Source organism: Ruditapes philippinarum, unplaced genomic scaffold (assembly GCF_026571515.1).
Source record: "Ruditapes philippinarum isolate M1 unplaced genomic scaffold, ASM2657151v2 ctg1411_1_1_1_1, whole genome shotgun sequence".
NCBI classification, from domain to species: domain Eukaryota; kingdom Metazoa; phylum Mollusca; class Bivalvia; order Venerida; family Veneridae; genus Ruditapes; species Ruditapes philippinarum.
The window spans coordinates 45,788-65,142 of NW_026864807.1; the positions used below are offsets into that span (position 1 = coordinate 45,788).

General features: G+C 31.7%; 1 protein-coding gene across 3 annotated transcripts in view; it reads left to right on the forward strand.

Moving 5' to 3' along the window:
- The window catches only part of LOC132726879 (IQCJ-SCHIP1 readthrough transcript protein-like), a 127,476-nt gene that overhangs the window by 40,903 nt on the left and 67,218 nt on the right, over window positions 1–19,355 (forward strand). For all 3 annotated transcript variants that reach the window (XM_060712286.1, XM_060712285.1, XM_060712288.1), the window contains one exon: window positions 11,961–12,936. In XM_060712286.1, coding sequence (XP_060568269.1) covers window positions 11,961–12,936 — 976 coding nt within the window. The remainder of the gene's footprint in view (window positions 1–11,960; window positions 12,937–19,355) is intronic.

The following is a 19,355-nucleotide window of genomic DNA, read 5'->3' on the forward strand; positions in this document are numbered from 1 at the left end:
TAAACACTTAAAAAATCTTCTTTTAAAGAACTGTAAGAGCTAGAGCTAAGATATTTGGCATGGAACATCTTCTAGTGAGTGTCTACCAAGTTTGTTCAAATAAAAGCCCTGGGGTCAAAATTGGCCCGCCCCGGGGGGTCATTGATTTTCCCTATATGCATATAGTAAACACTTAAAAAATCTTCTTTTAAAGAACTGTAAGAGCTAGAGCTTAGATATTTGGCATGAAACATCTTCTAGTGAATGTCTACCAAGTTTGTTCAAATAAAAGCCCTGGGGTCAAAATTGGCCCCGCCCCAGGGGGTCATTGATTTTCCCTATATGCATATAGTAAAAACTTAAAAAATCTTCTTTTAAAGAACCCAAAGAGCTAGAGCTTAGATATTTGGCATGAAACATCTTCTAGTGAATGTCTACCAAGTTTGTTCAAATAAAAGCCCTGGGGTCAAAATTGGCCCCGCCCTGGGGGGTCATTGATTTTCCCTATATGCATATAGTAAAAACTTAAAAAATCTTCTTTTAAAGAACTGTAAGAGCTAGAGCTTAGATATTTGGCATGAAACATCTTCTAGTGAATGTCTACCAAGTTTGTTCAAATAAAAGCCCTGGGGTCAAAATTGGCCCCGCCCCAGGGGGTCATTGATTTTCCCTATATGCATATAGTAAAAACTTAAAAAATCTTCTTTTAAAGAACTGTAAGAGCTAGAGCTTAGATATTTGGCATGAAACATCTTCTAGTGAATGTCTACCAAGTTTGTTCAAATAAAAGCCCTGGGGTCAAAATTGGCCCCGCCCCAGGGGGTCATTGATTTTCCCTATATGCATATAGTAAAAACTTAAAAAATCTTCTTTTAAAGAACCCAAAGAGCTAGAGCTTAGATATTTGGCATGAAACATCTTCTAGTGAATGTCTACCAAGTTTGTTCAAATAAAAGCCCTGGGGTCAAAATTGGCCCCGCCCTGGGGGGTAATTGATTTTCCCTATATGCATATAGTAAAAACTTAAAAAATCTTCTTTTAAAGAACCGTAAGAGCTAGAGCTTAGATATTTGGCATAAAACATCTTCTAGTAAATGTCTACCAAGTTTGTTCAAATAAAAGCCCTGGGGTCAAAATTGGCCCCGCCCCAGGGGGTCATTGATTTTCCCTATATGCATATAGTTAAAACTTAAAAAATCTTCTTTTAAAGAACCCAAAGAGCTAGAGCTAAGATATTTAGCAAGAGACATGTTCTAATGGGTGTCTACCAAGTATGTTCAAATAAAAGCCCTGGGGTCAAAACTGGCCCCGCCCCGGGGGTCATTGATTTTCCTTATATACATAGCAAAAACTTAAAAATCTTCTTTGAAAAAAACCAAATAACTAGAGTTTAGATATTAAGCATGAAACATCTTTAAGTAAATATCTACAATGTTTGTTCAAATAAAAGCCCAGGGGTCAAAACTGGCCCTGCCCTAGGGGTGTCATTGTTTTTAACTATATATGTATAGTAAAAACTTAAAAAATCTTCTTTTAAAAAACCCAATGAGCTAGAACTTAGATGTTTTGCATGAAACATCTTCTTATGGGTGTCTACAAAGTCTGTTCAAATAAACAAATAAAAGCCCTTGGGTAAAAATTGGGCCGGGGGGGGGGGGGGGGCTATATACAGGTGAGCGACCTCAGGGCCATCATGGCCCTCTTGTTTGTGAGTGTTTGGGATTTGGGGCAAAATGTTTATAGATAGTTACATTATATGTCTGTATGAATGCTGGGGAGTATACACGATTATATATGTTACAGTTGTTGTTTAACAGCTGACTGATGCAATATATATACAGCAATAGTTGGCAACTTATTTGCTGCTGGGATGTTTGCAAAATACTGTACAGTAAAAAAAACAACAATGAGTTTAATAATAAATATAGGGGAAACATGTGAAACATTAAACATGGTTTTTTGGGGGTAATTAGTGTAAGTGGATTATTTATAGCTGACACGATATGAAAGGTAATCATTTAGTACTCATTTATTAATTTAGTCTGAAAGCTTACATTGGAATCTAAGAAATTTACTCAATGCATTTGGCTTTTGAAATGATTTCATACTCACAGAAATAAAATTATCATTGAACATGGTTTTTCCATATAGATTAATTTTAGGATTAATTAAGCTGAGTATTTAGTTATAATTGTTTCATTGACATAAGGCAAGCTTTGATGTTGCCAGTTTCAACATTTAAGAGATGTATAAAACTTGGTGATTGGTAGTTGTAATGGACAGTGGGGAGTGGGGTCATGCAGTATGGTATTTTTTGTGTTTTTTTGTAGAGGGAGGGGGAGGAGGAAATGAGAGTTTTGTAAATTAGTTAAACTCAAATTTATTTGTAATTCCTGAGATTTTAGTAGAAAATGATTGATGAAATTAAGCACTTTGTATTTCAGTGGAAAAATTTAGCTCCCAGGTTTGAATTATTGTATTGAAATATAACATATAAAAATTAGATTTTATATATGATATAAAATGAATGATGAATCTAAAAAATGGTTCTCACAAGGGTATTTTAAGTTTGTTATATAAATTCAGCAGTTTTTAAAAGCAAGTATTTCATTAAGGGGACATTGTATATTAAGGTTGCAATTTTCTGCCAATTAGTTAATCGCCTGCTTCCATTTGACTGAGGTAATTTGATTCTCAACTGAAGTAGTTAATTTGATTTAGATAAAAGTACAGAAAAAAATTGTCAATTAGTAAATTGGCAGTTAATTGCATTTTGAATAAAGGCTTTAACAAATTAATTTAATTTTACTGTTCATTAAGCATGGACTCTGCATATACTGTTTGAGGCTAGATAATGTAATGGGATTTACTTCCATTATTTCTGACTGTCAGAAACTTTTTTCTCCTAGAATTTTCTGCTTTCAAGATCTGAATTTGAGATTTGAGTGATGTATCCATAGTACATGTTAAAACCACACATGCTATGTTAAAGTTTCGTTAATTTTCTATTTCTAGAATATATACAGTTGACTCTCAATAAGTCAAAATCGCTTTACTCAAAATTCCGCGTTAGTCGAAGAATTTCTAAAGTCCCGTCAAATTTCCTTCTTTATCTTTGTATTTTAACTCCGCTTAGGTCAAATTTTGACTTACCGAGACTCCTGTTTAGTCGAAAAGAAAATTTGGTCCCGTCAATTAAAGTCCAACATTTTTTCATCTAAATTAGTCGAAGTGTGAAAACAGCCGACTGATCAAAGGTCGGTGACATCAAGGTGAGATGTTGTCACTCGTTAATGGTAATTTTAATTGCCGGTCATCATGTATTATTAACAATTTGTAAAAGTGGCTTTAATCGGTTTCAGGACTTAATTGGTTTTAACAGTTAGATAACTAAATTAAAATTCAATTACATTTCTTTAAGAAAGTTTACTTGTGCCATGTTATTAATGTAAATGACATTTGTATAATTCATATTCCATCAAATTTCATACATTAATATGTACTTCCTGTTCACGATAGTTGCTACTTTCGTTTTCGTCCGATGATCAATTCACTTCAGATATTAGATAAATTATTGTTGAAATAAATGTGTTATTGTGTTTCATTATAATGAATTGTCATGAGTGCTTATAAATAACATAGGCTTTACTGATGAATTCTGACAAACTTGCATTTATGTCATTGCTACGAATGTTTGTGTTTATATTTCACTATTAATATACATGTATTAAATTTTGAATAATATATTTATGTTCATTTATAATTTGTAGTTGTAAGTGATTAACCGTCATTTCAACGGTTAAATATTGCAGCATTGCCGCTATCAACAATAACAAACCTATTTCTTTGAACATTCAATCAGGCACATGTATAAAAAGTACGAATGTCAACGTAATGGCGGCAGATCCACGTTACTCGAATTCCGTTTCTCTCGCAGTAAAATGCCAAGTCCCTTGGATTTCGAGTTACCGAGAGTCAACTGTATTTATTTTTTAAACTTATTTCAGTGCATGTGTTTAAAAGTCATATATGTATTTTTCCATGCTAATGTAAATGCGTTATATTGAAGGCTTAGTGTCAGTGTAAATTAGATGAAACATATAATTACTTTTATTCCCTTGTGAAATTTTGGTTTCATGAATATACACAATTAAATGCTGTTGTGAAATATTATACATGAACATGGTATTCATGAAGGTTAAATGGCTTGTTCATGAAAAGTTTGAGAAAAGAATTATTCATGAATGTTAAAATTCATGAATAAGTAATTCACAAATTATTTGCATTCATGAATTAAGTCATGAATAATTATATTCATGAATCATCATAACCTCATTTAATCCCTGATATTTAATCAGGCAATAGAATAGGCATACATTTAAATTTTGCATCTTGACATATGAATTATTACATAATTTGTTAGTTTTTGCTACCATATTGATAAAAGCTTTCCATGTTGCTTCTATTCTGAACTCAAAAATAGGGTAGAGCTCAATATGATGGACAATCTATGTCATAAAGACATAGGTAAGGTTTGTAAATTATATACAGACATACTAATATAAAACACTTTGTTGTGGCTGAATACAAAAGCACATTCAACATTTTGAAAGATTAGAAATTTGTTGTCTGAGATACCATAAGTTATAGTTATTTTGGTTAAATATGTGACCTTTCTTGCAGAATAAGAGAAATGTCATAGATCATGTGGTATATAAGGTTACAGTACATGTCTGATTGCCTATCAGTGCCACTGGAAACTACTTGACATGTGTTTTTTCTCTATTTCCTGATAGGAAGTGTGTCATTGATCCCACTGTAGGAAATGGCTCCATTTAATATACTGTGTCTCTATGAATGCAGCAGTAGTCAGATCTGTAAAGGGAATAGGTCTCAGTTTTTAGCTGGTCTGTTTCAAAGAAAAAAGTCAAATCATTATGGGCACTGTATCATTATCATCCTTGTTGTTAACTTTTATGTAGCACATCAATCATTCAAACATTTTGAAAGTAAATATCAGCAAGAAATTTAGAATACTTAAATATAGATATATCATAACAAGATGCAGTTGTTATACAAGGGACATAATTTTGAAAGCAATATTTTTAGAGTTATGCCCCCTTTTAAATTATAATTTTTAACAGACAAGCCTTCACACGGCATGCGGTACCCTTGTTCTTAAATCAATAAAAGATTTAATTGTTGTTATGACTTCTCATTGAAATCATGTTGTTTTTTTTTTTTTCTTAAAATCTGTTGCATTTTATTTTGTAACTGTTAAAAGGTGATATGGCAGAACAAGTCACTCGCTTTTCTCACCATCTTATTTCTTCTAGTACGACATCATATGACACCAGAGTTACTTACAGTAATTTATTATTATTGGTATTACATTTCAGGAAGCAGTAGATATTTTAACAAAATCTTACATCAAGTCAAATGATAAATTATTTAATTTTCTAATACAATAATATCCTTTATTTTAAAGTTAAAAGGCACTGATCATAACAAAATGTCTTAATTTTATACAATTCAGTTGATTTTTTATACCCATTGATCATTTGAAAAATATGTATCATTACCTGTTATGAAGCATTGCATGGTGTTCTGAAGGTGATAATTGCTGAGATGACTGAAAAAGCATGTAAAAGGGCATGGGGGACTTTAAGGGGCACTGTGGGAAAGGGGCTCTCACAGTGGAAAAAGGGCACTGTGTGGAAAGGGCACGGGGGGTTCCCCTCCACAAGTAAATCTGGAAAGCTGCCATATCCAATGAATAGTGTAAACCAACCAAAAAAGTATACTTTTCAAAAGTTCAATGCAAAGGAAATGAGTTGTCAGACATCTTAATAGATCTTGATTTGTTTATGATTGTTTTAACAAATGAAAGCTATATGACATTTCGTTAAACCAGACATAGGGGAAAGATAAAGAAGTTTGTTGTTTGTCTTTGATTGCTCACTATGTAAAATACAACTGATAACAGCTATCACATAACAGTTTTGCTGTATATATTACTTCACTTAACCTTTTGACATATACCGTATAGTATCTAAATAATGCCCGCGAATTTACAGACATAAAAATGACAATTAATATAACTTAACCACCAATGTACAGCAATTTAACAATGCAGTTTATGCTTTAACATACAAATATATTTTATAATAAATAATTGTCTATTTTCATTATAATTATCATTAATTATTATTGTCTGTCATTAAAATCTTAGAAAATGAATTTTATCATTAGGTCATAATATTATAAGTCTTCTAAAGTTAGTACAGTTTCTGGAACTTCTTTATCTGTTGCTACGGATGACAAAGATACTAACAAAATGATGACAAAACACATAAGTTGTCATCTTTCACATTTTTTGTTTTTGTCAATTATTAGTTTGTGCATTTTCTCTTGCTACTTGTGAGTTCTTGCTACTTGTAAGTTTTCGCCATTATAATTTGGGCACCTTTGTACTTTCCTGTTTTTGCTTTTCAGAATATCTTATTAATAGGGTAACATATGTATTGGCCCCAACAGAACCATATATATTTCCAACTTTGCTTTAAGACTGTGTTGTTTTCAGTTGCCCTCAATTCAAACTGTATGCCACTTAAATATTAAATGAGCCGCATCACAACAAAACCAACCTACTGTGTTTGCGACCAGCATGGATCCAGACCAGCCTGTGCATCCACACAGTCTGATCAGGATCCATGCTGTTCGCTATCAGTTTCTCTACTTGTAATAGAGTTGGTAAGCGAACAGCATGGATCCTGATCAGACTGCGCGGATGCATTATAAAAAGGCTGGTCTGGATCCATGCTGGTCGCAAACGCACTATGTTGGTTTTGTCATGACAGGGCTCAAATAATATGATATGTCTCCATTTCTGCAAAATGTCAAATAACTGCAAAATTTTCCAGTTTATTGATCTGAATTTGATGAAATTTTAATGAATGTCAATAAATCTGATACATTAATGAATCTTTTATCCATGTTGATATGCCTATGATGTGCAATTAATTTAGCTTTTAATTAATCTGCTAGAAGCATTAGTGGTATATATGAGCATTTGCAGAGCTAGGTCAGTCTGTGCATATTGACTTGAGGCTCCATGCTGTTCAGGTAGCTTAATTTTTATATTTTGATACTGAAATCGTCCTTAAACTTTAAATGAACTGTCCCAAATTCAAAAACAGGCAAACTCATTGCAAAAATTTTGGTTAGGAAAATGCAAAATTGTTCTAAACGTGAAATATGGATGTGTTTATCAGAATATGTACGGTAGTTTCAGCAACAGGAAATTGTATACATTTTCACCTTTAAATAAATTTTGAATATTAAGAGTTTGTTTTAAAAAAGATTTTAGATTTGTTGGATGAATATAAGATTTAATTTTGAAAGCTGAATAATAAAGAAAGTACATCTGTAATATAATATAAACATGTTTTGCCACTGGTCTTTAATTGGCCATTAAACTTTGTGGTAGTGGATTTAAATATGTAATAAAGGTGAATCATTTTGAATATAAATTGTATAAGAAAGGATAAACCTTTATACTGCAGGTAGGTATCCTTTGATTTTCAACCTATTTCATTGTTGTTTAAATATTTCTTCATCTTACTTTAGGTATTTCTTCTCTTATACTTCTGCTACACATTTCAATAAATTTTCAATATGATTTATTTGTGTAGACTGGCGGAATCAGTGTTTTTAAAATAGTTGAAATGATTCATATTAATTAAGACAACTGATACTGTTTCTACTTATTCTCCACTGAAAACTTTCAACTTCTTCTGAATGCAGCACTGTGTGTTTAACCATGAAAATTAAAGTTTTGGATAAGCATATTTGCATGGTTTCTTATTTCAAATTCTCCATTCCTAAAATACAAGTGCAGAACTCAAGACTTTGAGCCCTGAAAGTGCCCTATTTTTTTCCTTAATAAAATATGATAAAGTTAGCAGTCCAGCTTAGCTTTAATTAGCTTGCATGGGTCTAAAACTGTGATAATGTGGAGGGACACCTTGCTGAGTTTGCCTTTACCGTTAATGCTAGAATGTATGTACAACCTTAATGATAATGGCATTGCAAAAAACTTGTCTGACTAATAAATTAATAGGTTAAAAGTGTATGTATGTAAATTAGAAAAGGTGGGGGTAGTCAGTTGTTGCACTGTTGTTGGTCTGTTTATGTAGTATGTATATATTTATAATGTATGACAGGGAGAGAAGACACCTGTACATGTTTCTGTACACACCTGTACATGTTTCTGTACAGTTTACTGACACATAGTTTATATTATAACATACGTTATCATAATAATAAGGTCTAATTTGTTCACCACAGAAGGCCATTTCTAAATTGTTGTTTGTTTGATTTAGAGGAATTGTGCATATTCATTTTGTATTGTTTTGATTAAAATAATTTGAAAATAAATTAATTCCTTAAAGGCACATAATGCCTCTGAATTGAAGAAATTTTTACTTCTAAACAGAAAGGGCAGAATGTAAACAAAAAAGTACTTTGACTTTATCGCTGAATATTAAATCACTATATCTGACTTATTATCTGTACTAATTGCCAAAAAGCAACAGAAGAAAAAGTTGGTTCAGCTAATTGGACAATGAGTTAAGCTTTTTGGAAACTGATGATTAAAGTATGGCAAAGATTAAATACTTTTGAGACATAAAAATGGAAACATTTCTTTACATTATGGGTCTTTAAATAAGAATTCAAGCCTTAATTAAGATGTAGACAAAGCAGTCACATGTATATACTATCAGTATAGATCATGGCCATGCTTATTTAACACTGTTGAACTATATGCAGGTTTTCTACTCTTCATTTAATGATGAACTTCTTACTTTATTACACAAATTGGCAGGGTGAAATTTAAGAAAAAAGTGTGGCTGCAATGGAAATGCAGTAGTAATAAATGTTAGTAATAAGACTATAAATGTAGAAATGTTATCTCCTGATATTCAGAAACAATATATTACCTAGCCTAGCACAGACAGCTATTATTGTTTGTATAAAGTTACAAGACTATTTATGTTTTAGACATGGCCATAGCCTGGGAGGTTAATTATTATTATTGTTACTTGTCAGGCGGAAGTAGATAAATGAAAATTAATTGGCCATAAGCTGAGCTGAGAAACTCAGAGAATATTATTTTCTTCTGGAAGTTATTGTTTCTAGATTACAGTAGCCTAAAGCACATTGTGGGATTGTTACTGAGTAAATTGTTATTTCATTGTTTTCACATTGCATTTGGTGAGGATTTTAAGAGCTGTAAATATAAAATGTAGTAAAGTTTTTATTACATTGTGCTCATGTTGTAGGATAAAGTAATCAATACATTGTGCTCATGTTGTAGGATAAAGTAACCAATACATTGTGCTCATGTTGTAGGATAAAGTAATCAATACATTGTGCTCATGTTGTAGGATAAAGTAATTAATACATTGTGCTCATGTTGTAGGATAAAGTAATTAATACATTGTGCTCATGTTGTAGGATAAAGTAATCAATACATTGTGCTCATGTTGTAGGATAAAGTAATTAATACATTGTGCTCATGTTGTAGGATAAAGTAATCAATACATTGTGCTCATGTTGTAGGATAAAGTAATCAATACATTGTGCTCATGTTGTAGGATAAAGTAATCAATACATTGTGCTCATGTTGTAGGATAAAGTAATCAATACATTGTGCTCATGTTGTAGGATAAAGTAATTAATACATTGTGCTCATGTTGTAGGATAAAGTAATCAATACATTGTGTTCATGTTGTAGGATAAAGTAATTAATACATTGTGTTCACGTTGTAGGTTAAAGTAATTAATACATTGTGCTCATGTTGTAGGATAAAGTAATTAATACATTGTGTGTTCATTTGGTAGGATTATGTAATTATTATATTGTGCTCATGTTGTAGGATAAAGTTTTTGTTACATTGTGTTCATGTTAAAGAATAAAGTTGGCATTACATAGAATAAAGTTGGCAGGACATTATGCTCACAATTTGTAGGATAAAGTATTGTAGTCATTCAATTCAAACATTGTGTTCACCTAATAGTATTCACATATTTGTAGGATTTAGTACAGACTGTTTTTTAAACACATTGTGTAAAGATCTTTGGGAATTTTTCTGGAAAACTTTCTCTCTCATGATGACTCAGGGTATTGATCCATACCATATTAAAATTTTATTAGACTTGTTGCACCTTCAATTTGAAACAATTCATGTGAGGAATTCTTTTCAAAATCAATATGATGAAACTGAGACCCTGATGCAGCCTTATTCTTGTCATTGTCACAACTAGCTTAAATGGATTCAACCAGGGACCCTACTGAAAATTGACTGGGAATCCCAGTGGGATGAAAGTGGGATCCTAGTGGGATTTCAATTGGGGTCCCACTGGGACCCATCAGAAAAATTAGTCAGGATCCCACCCCATCCCAGTGGATGTTTCGATGTTTACAAAATGATAAATCTTTCTTGCTTATAACTTTTTTTTTCTTTAAAAAAAGTTACATAATTAGATAAGAATCCTTTGAGGTTCTCTATTATACATGATTTTCTTGTAAAATGGAATCATTGTATTAGTCAAAAGCTGTATTATGTCTTTATACCCAAATACAGAACTTTATACAATGCCTTAAATGTATTAATGGCTTTTATGTAATGAGATATCTTGTTAAATTTCTAAGATAATATAAGATGTTGATGCATACATGTATATTGTCTTCACATGTAACATGTCATCTTTTTTCCAAATGTAGAAAATAAGTTGCAATTTGAAATGAGCATATTGCTCTAGATTTGTGCTAAATGATTCTAGAATTAATATTTAATGGTGTATTGTGTAATAAAATGTTGAAATAAACTATTCTAGTGCATTGCTTAAAGTATGTATGTATATTTTATTCACTGAAGAACACCTTAATTTAATTATGCTGGTGTATTACATAACAGAGTATATAAATCATGACATGTGAATTTAAATTTTATTCTTTGGCAAGCATCTTTATGTTTATAGCAAAAATTGACAGTATTCGGATGCTGTTATTTATATAAGAGACATGATAACTCTTACAATGTCTTGATTGTTGAATCATTAGAGTTAAGTCCCTTTAAAGAGAGACTAATTTCATGGCAATATAGATATACTTTTATATGTTTTGTATTAGACTGCATTACTAAGTGATTTGATGTTAATTTGTTTAGATAATAGCTATTTCTGGATTCTTGATCAATATTTCCTTTTTTTTTCAAAAGAAAACTGCCAGTTTTAGTGCTTGAACTAAGCAATGTTTGCCTATTTCAAGAAAATCATTGCCAAATTTTACTCTTGATTGGCATAAAGATGCATTTGAAGATAATTTAATTTCTCTGGTTCAATTACAGTGTGTAAAATTATATCTAAATGTTTTCTTAATGATAAATTCTGCAATTAAAATGTTTGAATTCAAAACATTTATGGTTCCAATTTAAACACACTGTCAGAAATTCAGTAATTTTTGCTCTGTATGAATCACTGACCTTTTCATCCTTCCTCAGAGTGAACTCCAGCATTGTATGCTTATTATATTTCAAAGTCATGTGTAAAAATGCCAACAAGCTGCTTTTGTTTAGCAGATCTTCAAGGTCAGCTACTTGTGATTACATACATGGTATATTGAAATGATTTAAAACTTGTAACACACATAATAATTATTATTAAGCTGAATGTTAAATTCCAAAATTTGAATGAAATTAGCTTTATAATTAGATTAAATCTTATTTGAAGGGCTTGTAGTTCCAACAATTTGCACTGTAAATCATTGTGAATATTAAATTTGTTTTTCTAATTTTGATGTATTGAATAGTTTCAATAAGTATTATGAAGCTAAAAGAATTTATAGAATTTCCATAGTTTAAAACTTTATATAGGCATAGACATTCTATAGTATTTTGTTTCTGTTTAAACTTCAGAATTCAGAGGGCCTGGAGATCTTATTTAGAAAAACCAGCTTCTGAAAGATCTAGAAGAGAACCACGTTACCATGGTGATCATCAAGATGATTTAAGGTCAGACAGGGTCAAAGTAAATAGGTCAAATCCATTTGGTAATTCTGCTGGTGAGGACGAAGAACAAGGCATAGAAACAGAAAGCAGTGGATCTTTTATGTTTAATCCTTTGACAGAAAATGAAAATTCATCTATAAATAGTACAAATAAGTCACCATTGATCAACAATTTCTTTAAATCTAGTACCTCAAAAAATAATGAAGAAAGTTTGAATATCCATGAACTGTCACCAAAACAACAAAGAAAGCACAGTTTATTATCAAAGGCACATGAATTTGCTGAACTGAAAAAGTTGGACTCCAAAGTCCTTCCATTTGACCTTCACCTTCACCTTGCTGAAGGTGAAAGTTCAGAACCTCTACCTGAAGCCACAAAGGGAAGTAATATGTCTACAAATATGCCTCCATCAGTTAATAGTGATCAAAATGGAGTAACATCCCCTGCTGACTCTGGTAAAAAGGAATTAAAAGAATCCATGAAGGATTATAGTGAAACAAATGTGAAGGGAGATAATTGTGTTGAGATTGTTAACAAAACTGAAAAGGGGAGCCACCCTGTTCAAAATACAAAATCAGGTGCAGATAACTCATCAAATTGTGATAAATATGGTAATTCTAATTCTCAAAGCATCTGTGATAATAAAGGAGTGAATTTCAGTGAAAACAATTCTAGCTGTGATACTAAGGGAGATAATTCTTGTCATACTATAGAAATACAAAAAAGTGATGTTAAGGGAAGTAACTCAGGGAAGAAAGATGCTGTTGAAACAGAAAGTGCATTTGATGTGTATAATATAGAAACAACATTACCAGATATGGACTGGTCGTCACTGGAGCAGAAGTTGAAAGCAGCAAGTGAGGAAGCTAGACTAATACAAGAGGTAGGGAGATTTCTGTTTTATTGTTATTCTTTGTTCCAAAGTTATCCATCATGAGAATGGGAACCAGTGTATAGATGCAGCATGATTTAATATATAAAAAGGATAAATGTATTCGTATATTTTGTCATATTATCATGGTGGAAAAAAAATATCAAAATTTAGAAGTTGTTTCAGCACTGTAACTTCTTGGTTTAGTCTTGTTTAGATTTCAGCTAAAACAATTAGCCAGTCAAGCTTTGTTGGTTTTGTTCAGTATGAATATACTTTGTGTACAGTCCATTACATAATATTAATATGAGAGGTATCAATTCAACAAATTTATTCTTCTAATGCACCGTGAGGCAACCCCTGCACACTGAAGTTTGTCAAATTGTCAAAGTAATGCAATCTTCTTCATTTGAACCATCTACTCAGGTTAGTCCTATAACATATTAAGACATTTCTGTTAGTACTATGTACACTCCAACGTCTTATCGACTTCTTCATAAGTTCCTTTAGCAAAACGCGCAGCGATTTTGAAGCGCTATATAAACCGTCGTAATTTACTACAAAAACAATATTTTGAGTCGAAAGATATGCAGACAGTAAATTTAAACATTTTTGCATTAATGTGCAGCAAAAGAAATAAATGACTCACCTTCGAACGAAATAAATCCAATCCAATACAATTTATACCACTTTCACCGCTATATACATTCGGCCATTTTACCTGTATACATGTGGGCGGGTTTTGCTAAAGGAACTTATGAAGAAGTCGATGAGACGTTGGAGTGTATGTAGTACGAACGGAAACGTCTTATGTTAAAGGACTACTACTCAGGTGAACAATTAAGGGTCATCATTGGCCTCTTGTTTATATTTCTAAGTCTGCTGTATTTTCAAACAATAGCCTAAAGTCTGTTTGGACTGCAAGGTTGTGCTCTGTACAGTTTGCACAGTGGAGTGGCCTTTATTGCTTCCACTTGTATTCAAAAATTAAAATATGATGTAAATTTACATGTGCAGTATTATATTCTCTCATATACCCATAGGAACTCGAGAACGGGACCGCAGATTGCGGCGCATATTTTCAATCGTGTAACAGTTTTTAAAAACGTTTCTGCTACATCTAAATATCTTTTAGTATTATCCGAGTGTATGGACTCAAAAAATATGTTATCAATTGAACCCAATCTGTCTCTTTTAAAACTGGTCAAATTTTACGGTATTATAAAAAAGACAAGGAGTGACATCCGCCATTTGCCGCAACGTTTTCGGCATGAGTTTTTCCCCTTTGGCTACAATTGATTACTATTTTTTTCAGAATTTTGTTCCCGTTATTTTTGTCAACTATCAGGTATCGTCCGGATATAACGTTAACGGTTTATTGTTTACACGTGTTGACATGTAAAGGCGGCATTATAACGGGCGTATTCGTGTTTTGATTTGTTAACATGGAGAAAACAGACACTTTAGTAATATGGTCCAACTGATTTTGCCTAACTGAAAAAAGGAATATTAAAAAATGATCCATAGATAAATATTTTAGGCACTCATCTGGTATTCATTACTTAAAAAATAAAAAAAAAAAATCAAGCATATCAAGGGGGATAACTTACGCCGAACGTTGCGGTAAATGGCGGATGTCACTCCTTTTCTTTTTTCAATATACCGTAAATTTGACTGATTTTTAAATTAGCAGATTATATTAAATTGAGATTAGATAATTAAAGACCACCCGCTCGCATAATATGAAAAGATATTCAAAGGTCGGACAAACAATATGTAAAGCCCGTACGGATTCGGACTTATGCGCCGCAATATGCGGTCCTGTTCCAGAGTTCCTATGCATATACCATGCCAGATTGATGCATCAAAATGTCAGCCATTTTAATAAATTATGCAGTAAAATATTAACTGCTTTTTGAGTGTTGAAAAGTAGCAAAACTAATTTACAATCTTTATTATCTGAAAATGAGAAGAAGTCATAAATTCAGCAGTAAAATATATAAAAAAAAGAAATCTTCTCTGTCCTGACTTTGATTGCTAATAGCAATAATGACTGTATTTGTATTACATATAGATATACCTATGACTGGTTTATTTTAGCCAGCCTCAGTGTATGTCCATCTGGAGACTGGTTACTTGATGTATGTTCTTTATATTTAAATCCTGTACTTTCTTATGTCCATAGACAGTTTCAAATTTAAGAGTGCCAACTCATTACACAGGAGCATCTGAGTAAATGTTAGAATGTTATTTATACACTTGCATATGGAAAATCACACAGAATTGTTTCATATGATAACTGTAAAATTCAGAAGATGTTCATTGACAATCTGTGGGAAAACCTTCCATTCATTTGTTTTCTCTGCCTGAGACTTAAATCTCTCTTGTCTTCAGTATGGTAATTTATATAACATCAGTGTGAGGGGTAGATTCATCATTGACAGCATTAGCATTTTGCTCAGTCATATACTGCAAAATCATCATTATTTGTGGGGGACTAATTTTCGTGGGTCAATCCACAAATTTAAGATGCAATTAATTTCATTTCATCTGCTATAAGATTATTTTGCATCACATTATTAATTTACATTTTACCTGGAAAAAAAGACAGTCCATGAATTTAAAAACCCATAAAAATGTTCTTTGTTTATAACAATTTAACCACGAAATTTCATGCCCACGAAATTAAGTGAATTCCCAATAGTGGAGAGAGATTTCTTGTTGAGATTTCGTTTAGAGATTTACACTCCCTGGCTTCCTGCGTCTGCAAGTGGTGTATTGATCTCACATAATGCGAAAATACCAGATAAATGGCAGAATTCAATTAAAAGTTGATGACAGTGATCAGTTATAGGCCAATCAATGATGCTGAAGGTTCGGTGACAAAGATGGATTTACTACTGCGGCAAATTTATTTTTAGGTCTTTGGAACTGCCCACATTCTTCTCAATTTTCTATCTTTATATGGAATGATATTATGTTAACTTCCCTCTGCTTGTATAGAATAGAATAGATCAATATTTTTCAATCAGAATTGTTTTTCGAACTTTAGTCTTAATTTGAAAGCTCTGCAAGATTAAAAGGTATTCAGGACTGTAAAGCAGAGAAATCAATTAAATGTACTATCCCAAATTTTAAGGAATATGTTCAAACATGTGGCTTAAATTTCATACCTGACTTTACCTTGTTGAAAAAGTTGCAAGAAAATCTTCCAAGTGATTTGCCTCAATATGCAGGAGCTGAAAAATAAAGAAAATTTCCAGTTACTTCTGTCCATATTATTCTTTTTGGTTTTTAGGAGTTCTTTTGTACCCATTTATCCAGGTGGAATTAAGGTGGATAAGGTTTACAATAGGCACATTTTCCATTAGTATTTCAAATATTGATAAAAACTATGGATATTCCTATAAAATGCTTCAAAAAAAATGTTGATAAAGTTCTAAGTGATTTAGAATGACCACTTATCTGATGACTATAGCACTTTATTCTTTTGGATCATTCAACAACTTCCATGCATAACTGTTTCATGGTTTATTGTTATGTCTAATACTCTAAAATTACTATTAATGTTATTATTCATTGTATTAAAGACCTATCATTATAGAACAATTCACTTTAGATGCATATATTATATTATGGCTTTAATATTCATAAGTTTTTTAGATGGGTCAATGATCTGGTGCCCGGTGTCCTCTGGCATCAATTTCAAACTCTGTCAGCTTATATTAGTAATATATTTAATAATTTGAATTTTTTTATATATATAGGTACATAAGGTAGAAAACTCAAGTCACTAATAGTCAAATCAAAGAAAACATTGTTAACTCCCTTGAGGTCACAGTTTACCTTGGGTAAAAAACTATAGATTATTAGGTCAAATGAAGGAAAATTCATTGCTAATGTAACTCCCGAGGTTATAATTTTGATTTTATCTTCTTTTAACTTTGATAGAATGTTTATTTATATTTAAGGTCAGGTTTGGGTCATTGGGAGTAAAAAAAGTAGGTTATTATGGTCAAACTAAAGAATGTCCTGTTCACAGTTTCTTTAAGTTTTAATATTTTATGTTCATCAAATTCTCCAAATTTGTGTTTCATTTATAGTTTTGGCAAAATTAAATTTTGGTAACTAAATTGGCTCAAAACTAGGTCACATAGTCAAGTTGATGCAAAAACATTTAAATTCCACTCAATAAGTCACTGTCTTGAAATTTATCTTTTTTTTTCCCATAGAATCTATATATGTTTAAATAAACTTGAGCAAGTAGACTCAGGTAAGCGATTATAGACTATCATGGCCCTCTTGTTTTTTTTTAAGACAACTTCATGACAATTTGAGTAGACACAGTGTCTGAGACACACCCTATTTCCGGAGAATCCTTACATTGGCACTCAGTTTGAAGTATATGCAGTGTAGATTATATTGTACTGTGATGTATTAATACTTTTCACATTGTAAATCATAATGTTTCCTCCTATCCCTTTTATTTGTCTGCATGAGATTTCTTAATTTATTTTCTTTGACAGATGAAACCAATCAGAACTATAGAATTAGAATGGGAAATACATATTTGGAAAAGAAACATTAACTTGTTAATATTGTTGTTATTGTAACAACAGTATGTTATTGATGTCAGACCATTATGTAAACAAGTAAACACTGTTACAGCAGTAAATTTGGTGCTGTATCAAATAGTTATGACAAAATTAATATAGAAATGATTATGATATAGGGAAATTGAATAAAAAAGATAAAAATACATAAATGCACTTTCAGAAAAACTTGAAGTATGTTAATTATACACATAAACATACATAAATACAATTACATTGTAGTTTTAAGATTAAGTTTCATCCATTATCTCGTATTGGACTTAAAGATGGGGTGAATGCCAACCACCAACATCAAGGTATTAGGTTACAGGGAATATTCTGATTATGACAAAAATTATTGATTTTGAATTAAAATTTTATTTTACCAATAGCAGCAGGTAATTATCGTTCCATTTGTTCAGGTGAAAATACAGACTAGACTGCTAGACTGTGCCTGAAAATAAATGATCTCTAGATCAGACTGGTGTTTGATTATTGTATTGATTTCATGACAAGCATTTGTTCTACCCTGATGAGGACACTTCTCTGGAACCAGTCTGTTTTGTTTACAGATGTAACAAGGACAGGGAATTCTTTTTAGGATCTTTCTTTTTAGTGATTTCTGTATGCTAAGTTTATAAATTACGAAGAGTTAGACTGTGTCATTGGATTTTGTCGTCCCTTTCTCATTGTTACTTTGTCACAAATTAGTGCTTTTTGAAAAAATATGTTTGGCTTTTAATAGACTTGTTTGGATTAATGAAAGATCTTCTCTGGAAAGATTATTTTCTGTTTTATTGACGACAATTATTGGTTGTCTGGAATAAATGTCAGATCAATGGTGTGTTTTGTATTGAAGTCATTTTAATTTCATGTAAGTGGTAAAAACATATCATGTATTTAAAATACAATGTATCTTTTGTCAATGGGAGTGTGTGTAATCATGTAACAGTAAACCTGTGACAGACTGGTTTGTGAAATGGAATGGTTCACAAAATGTTGTAATATATTCTTGGTATGCTGATTTTACTGTAAATAATGACTTTACGTACTTACATGTATATACATGTATCTTTAGTTTATGTTAAAATTGCACATTATTACATTATCATATTTTTTTTATTGAAATTTCATAAAATTGTTTATGATTTTCTTTCTTTTCATTGTGATATATATTTGTTTAAATTTGCCCATTTATGGGCAGACTTTTACAGTATGCCCATTTCATGGCAGACTTTTACAATATGTCCCATTTCAGGACAGACTTTTACAATATGTCCATTTCAGGGCAGACTTTTACAATATGTCCATTTCAGGGCAGACTTTTACAATATGTCCATTTCAGGGCAGACTTTTACAATATGTCCATTTCAGGACATACTTTTACCAAATGTGTATTTCAGGGCAGACTGACACTAATAATAATAAACTGATTAAGCCTATAAGCACTTGTATATTATTATTATTGTTTTATTCTAATTTGCAGGCTAACATATGAATATTGTCTATTAGATACTCTATTAAGACACATTTATATAGTTTATGGCATATCAAATAACATGGTAGAAAGTGGTAGGGTTTGAATCCGAACATGGACTTTGGATTTGATCTTACATGTACTTGGTAGGAAGCTATCCAGGTAGCTTACAGGACGTTTGTGTCTTAGTCAGGTGCCCACTTGTGCCTGAAATAATGCACAGAACCTGACACCTGAGGTCTCCCTGCACCAATTATTATAGCCAGAAAGTCTGGTTTTAGTAAGACTTAAAACCCAATAAAAAAATAACACCAGTTGTACATAATCTTCAGGCTGTTATTTTGGCAGCTTTAATAACACAG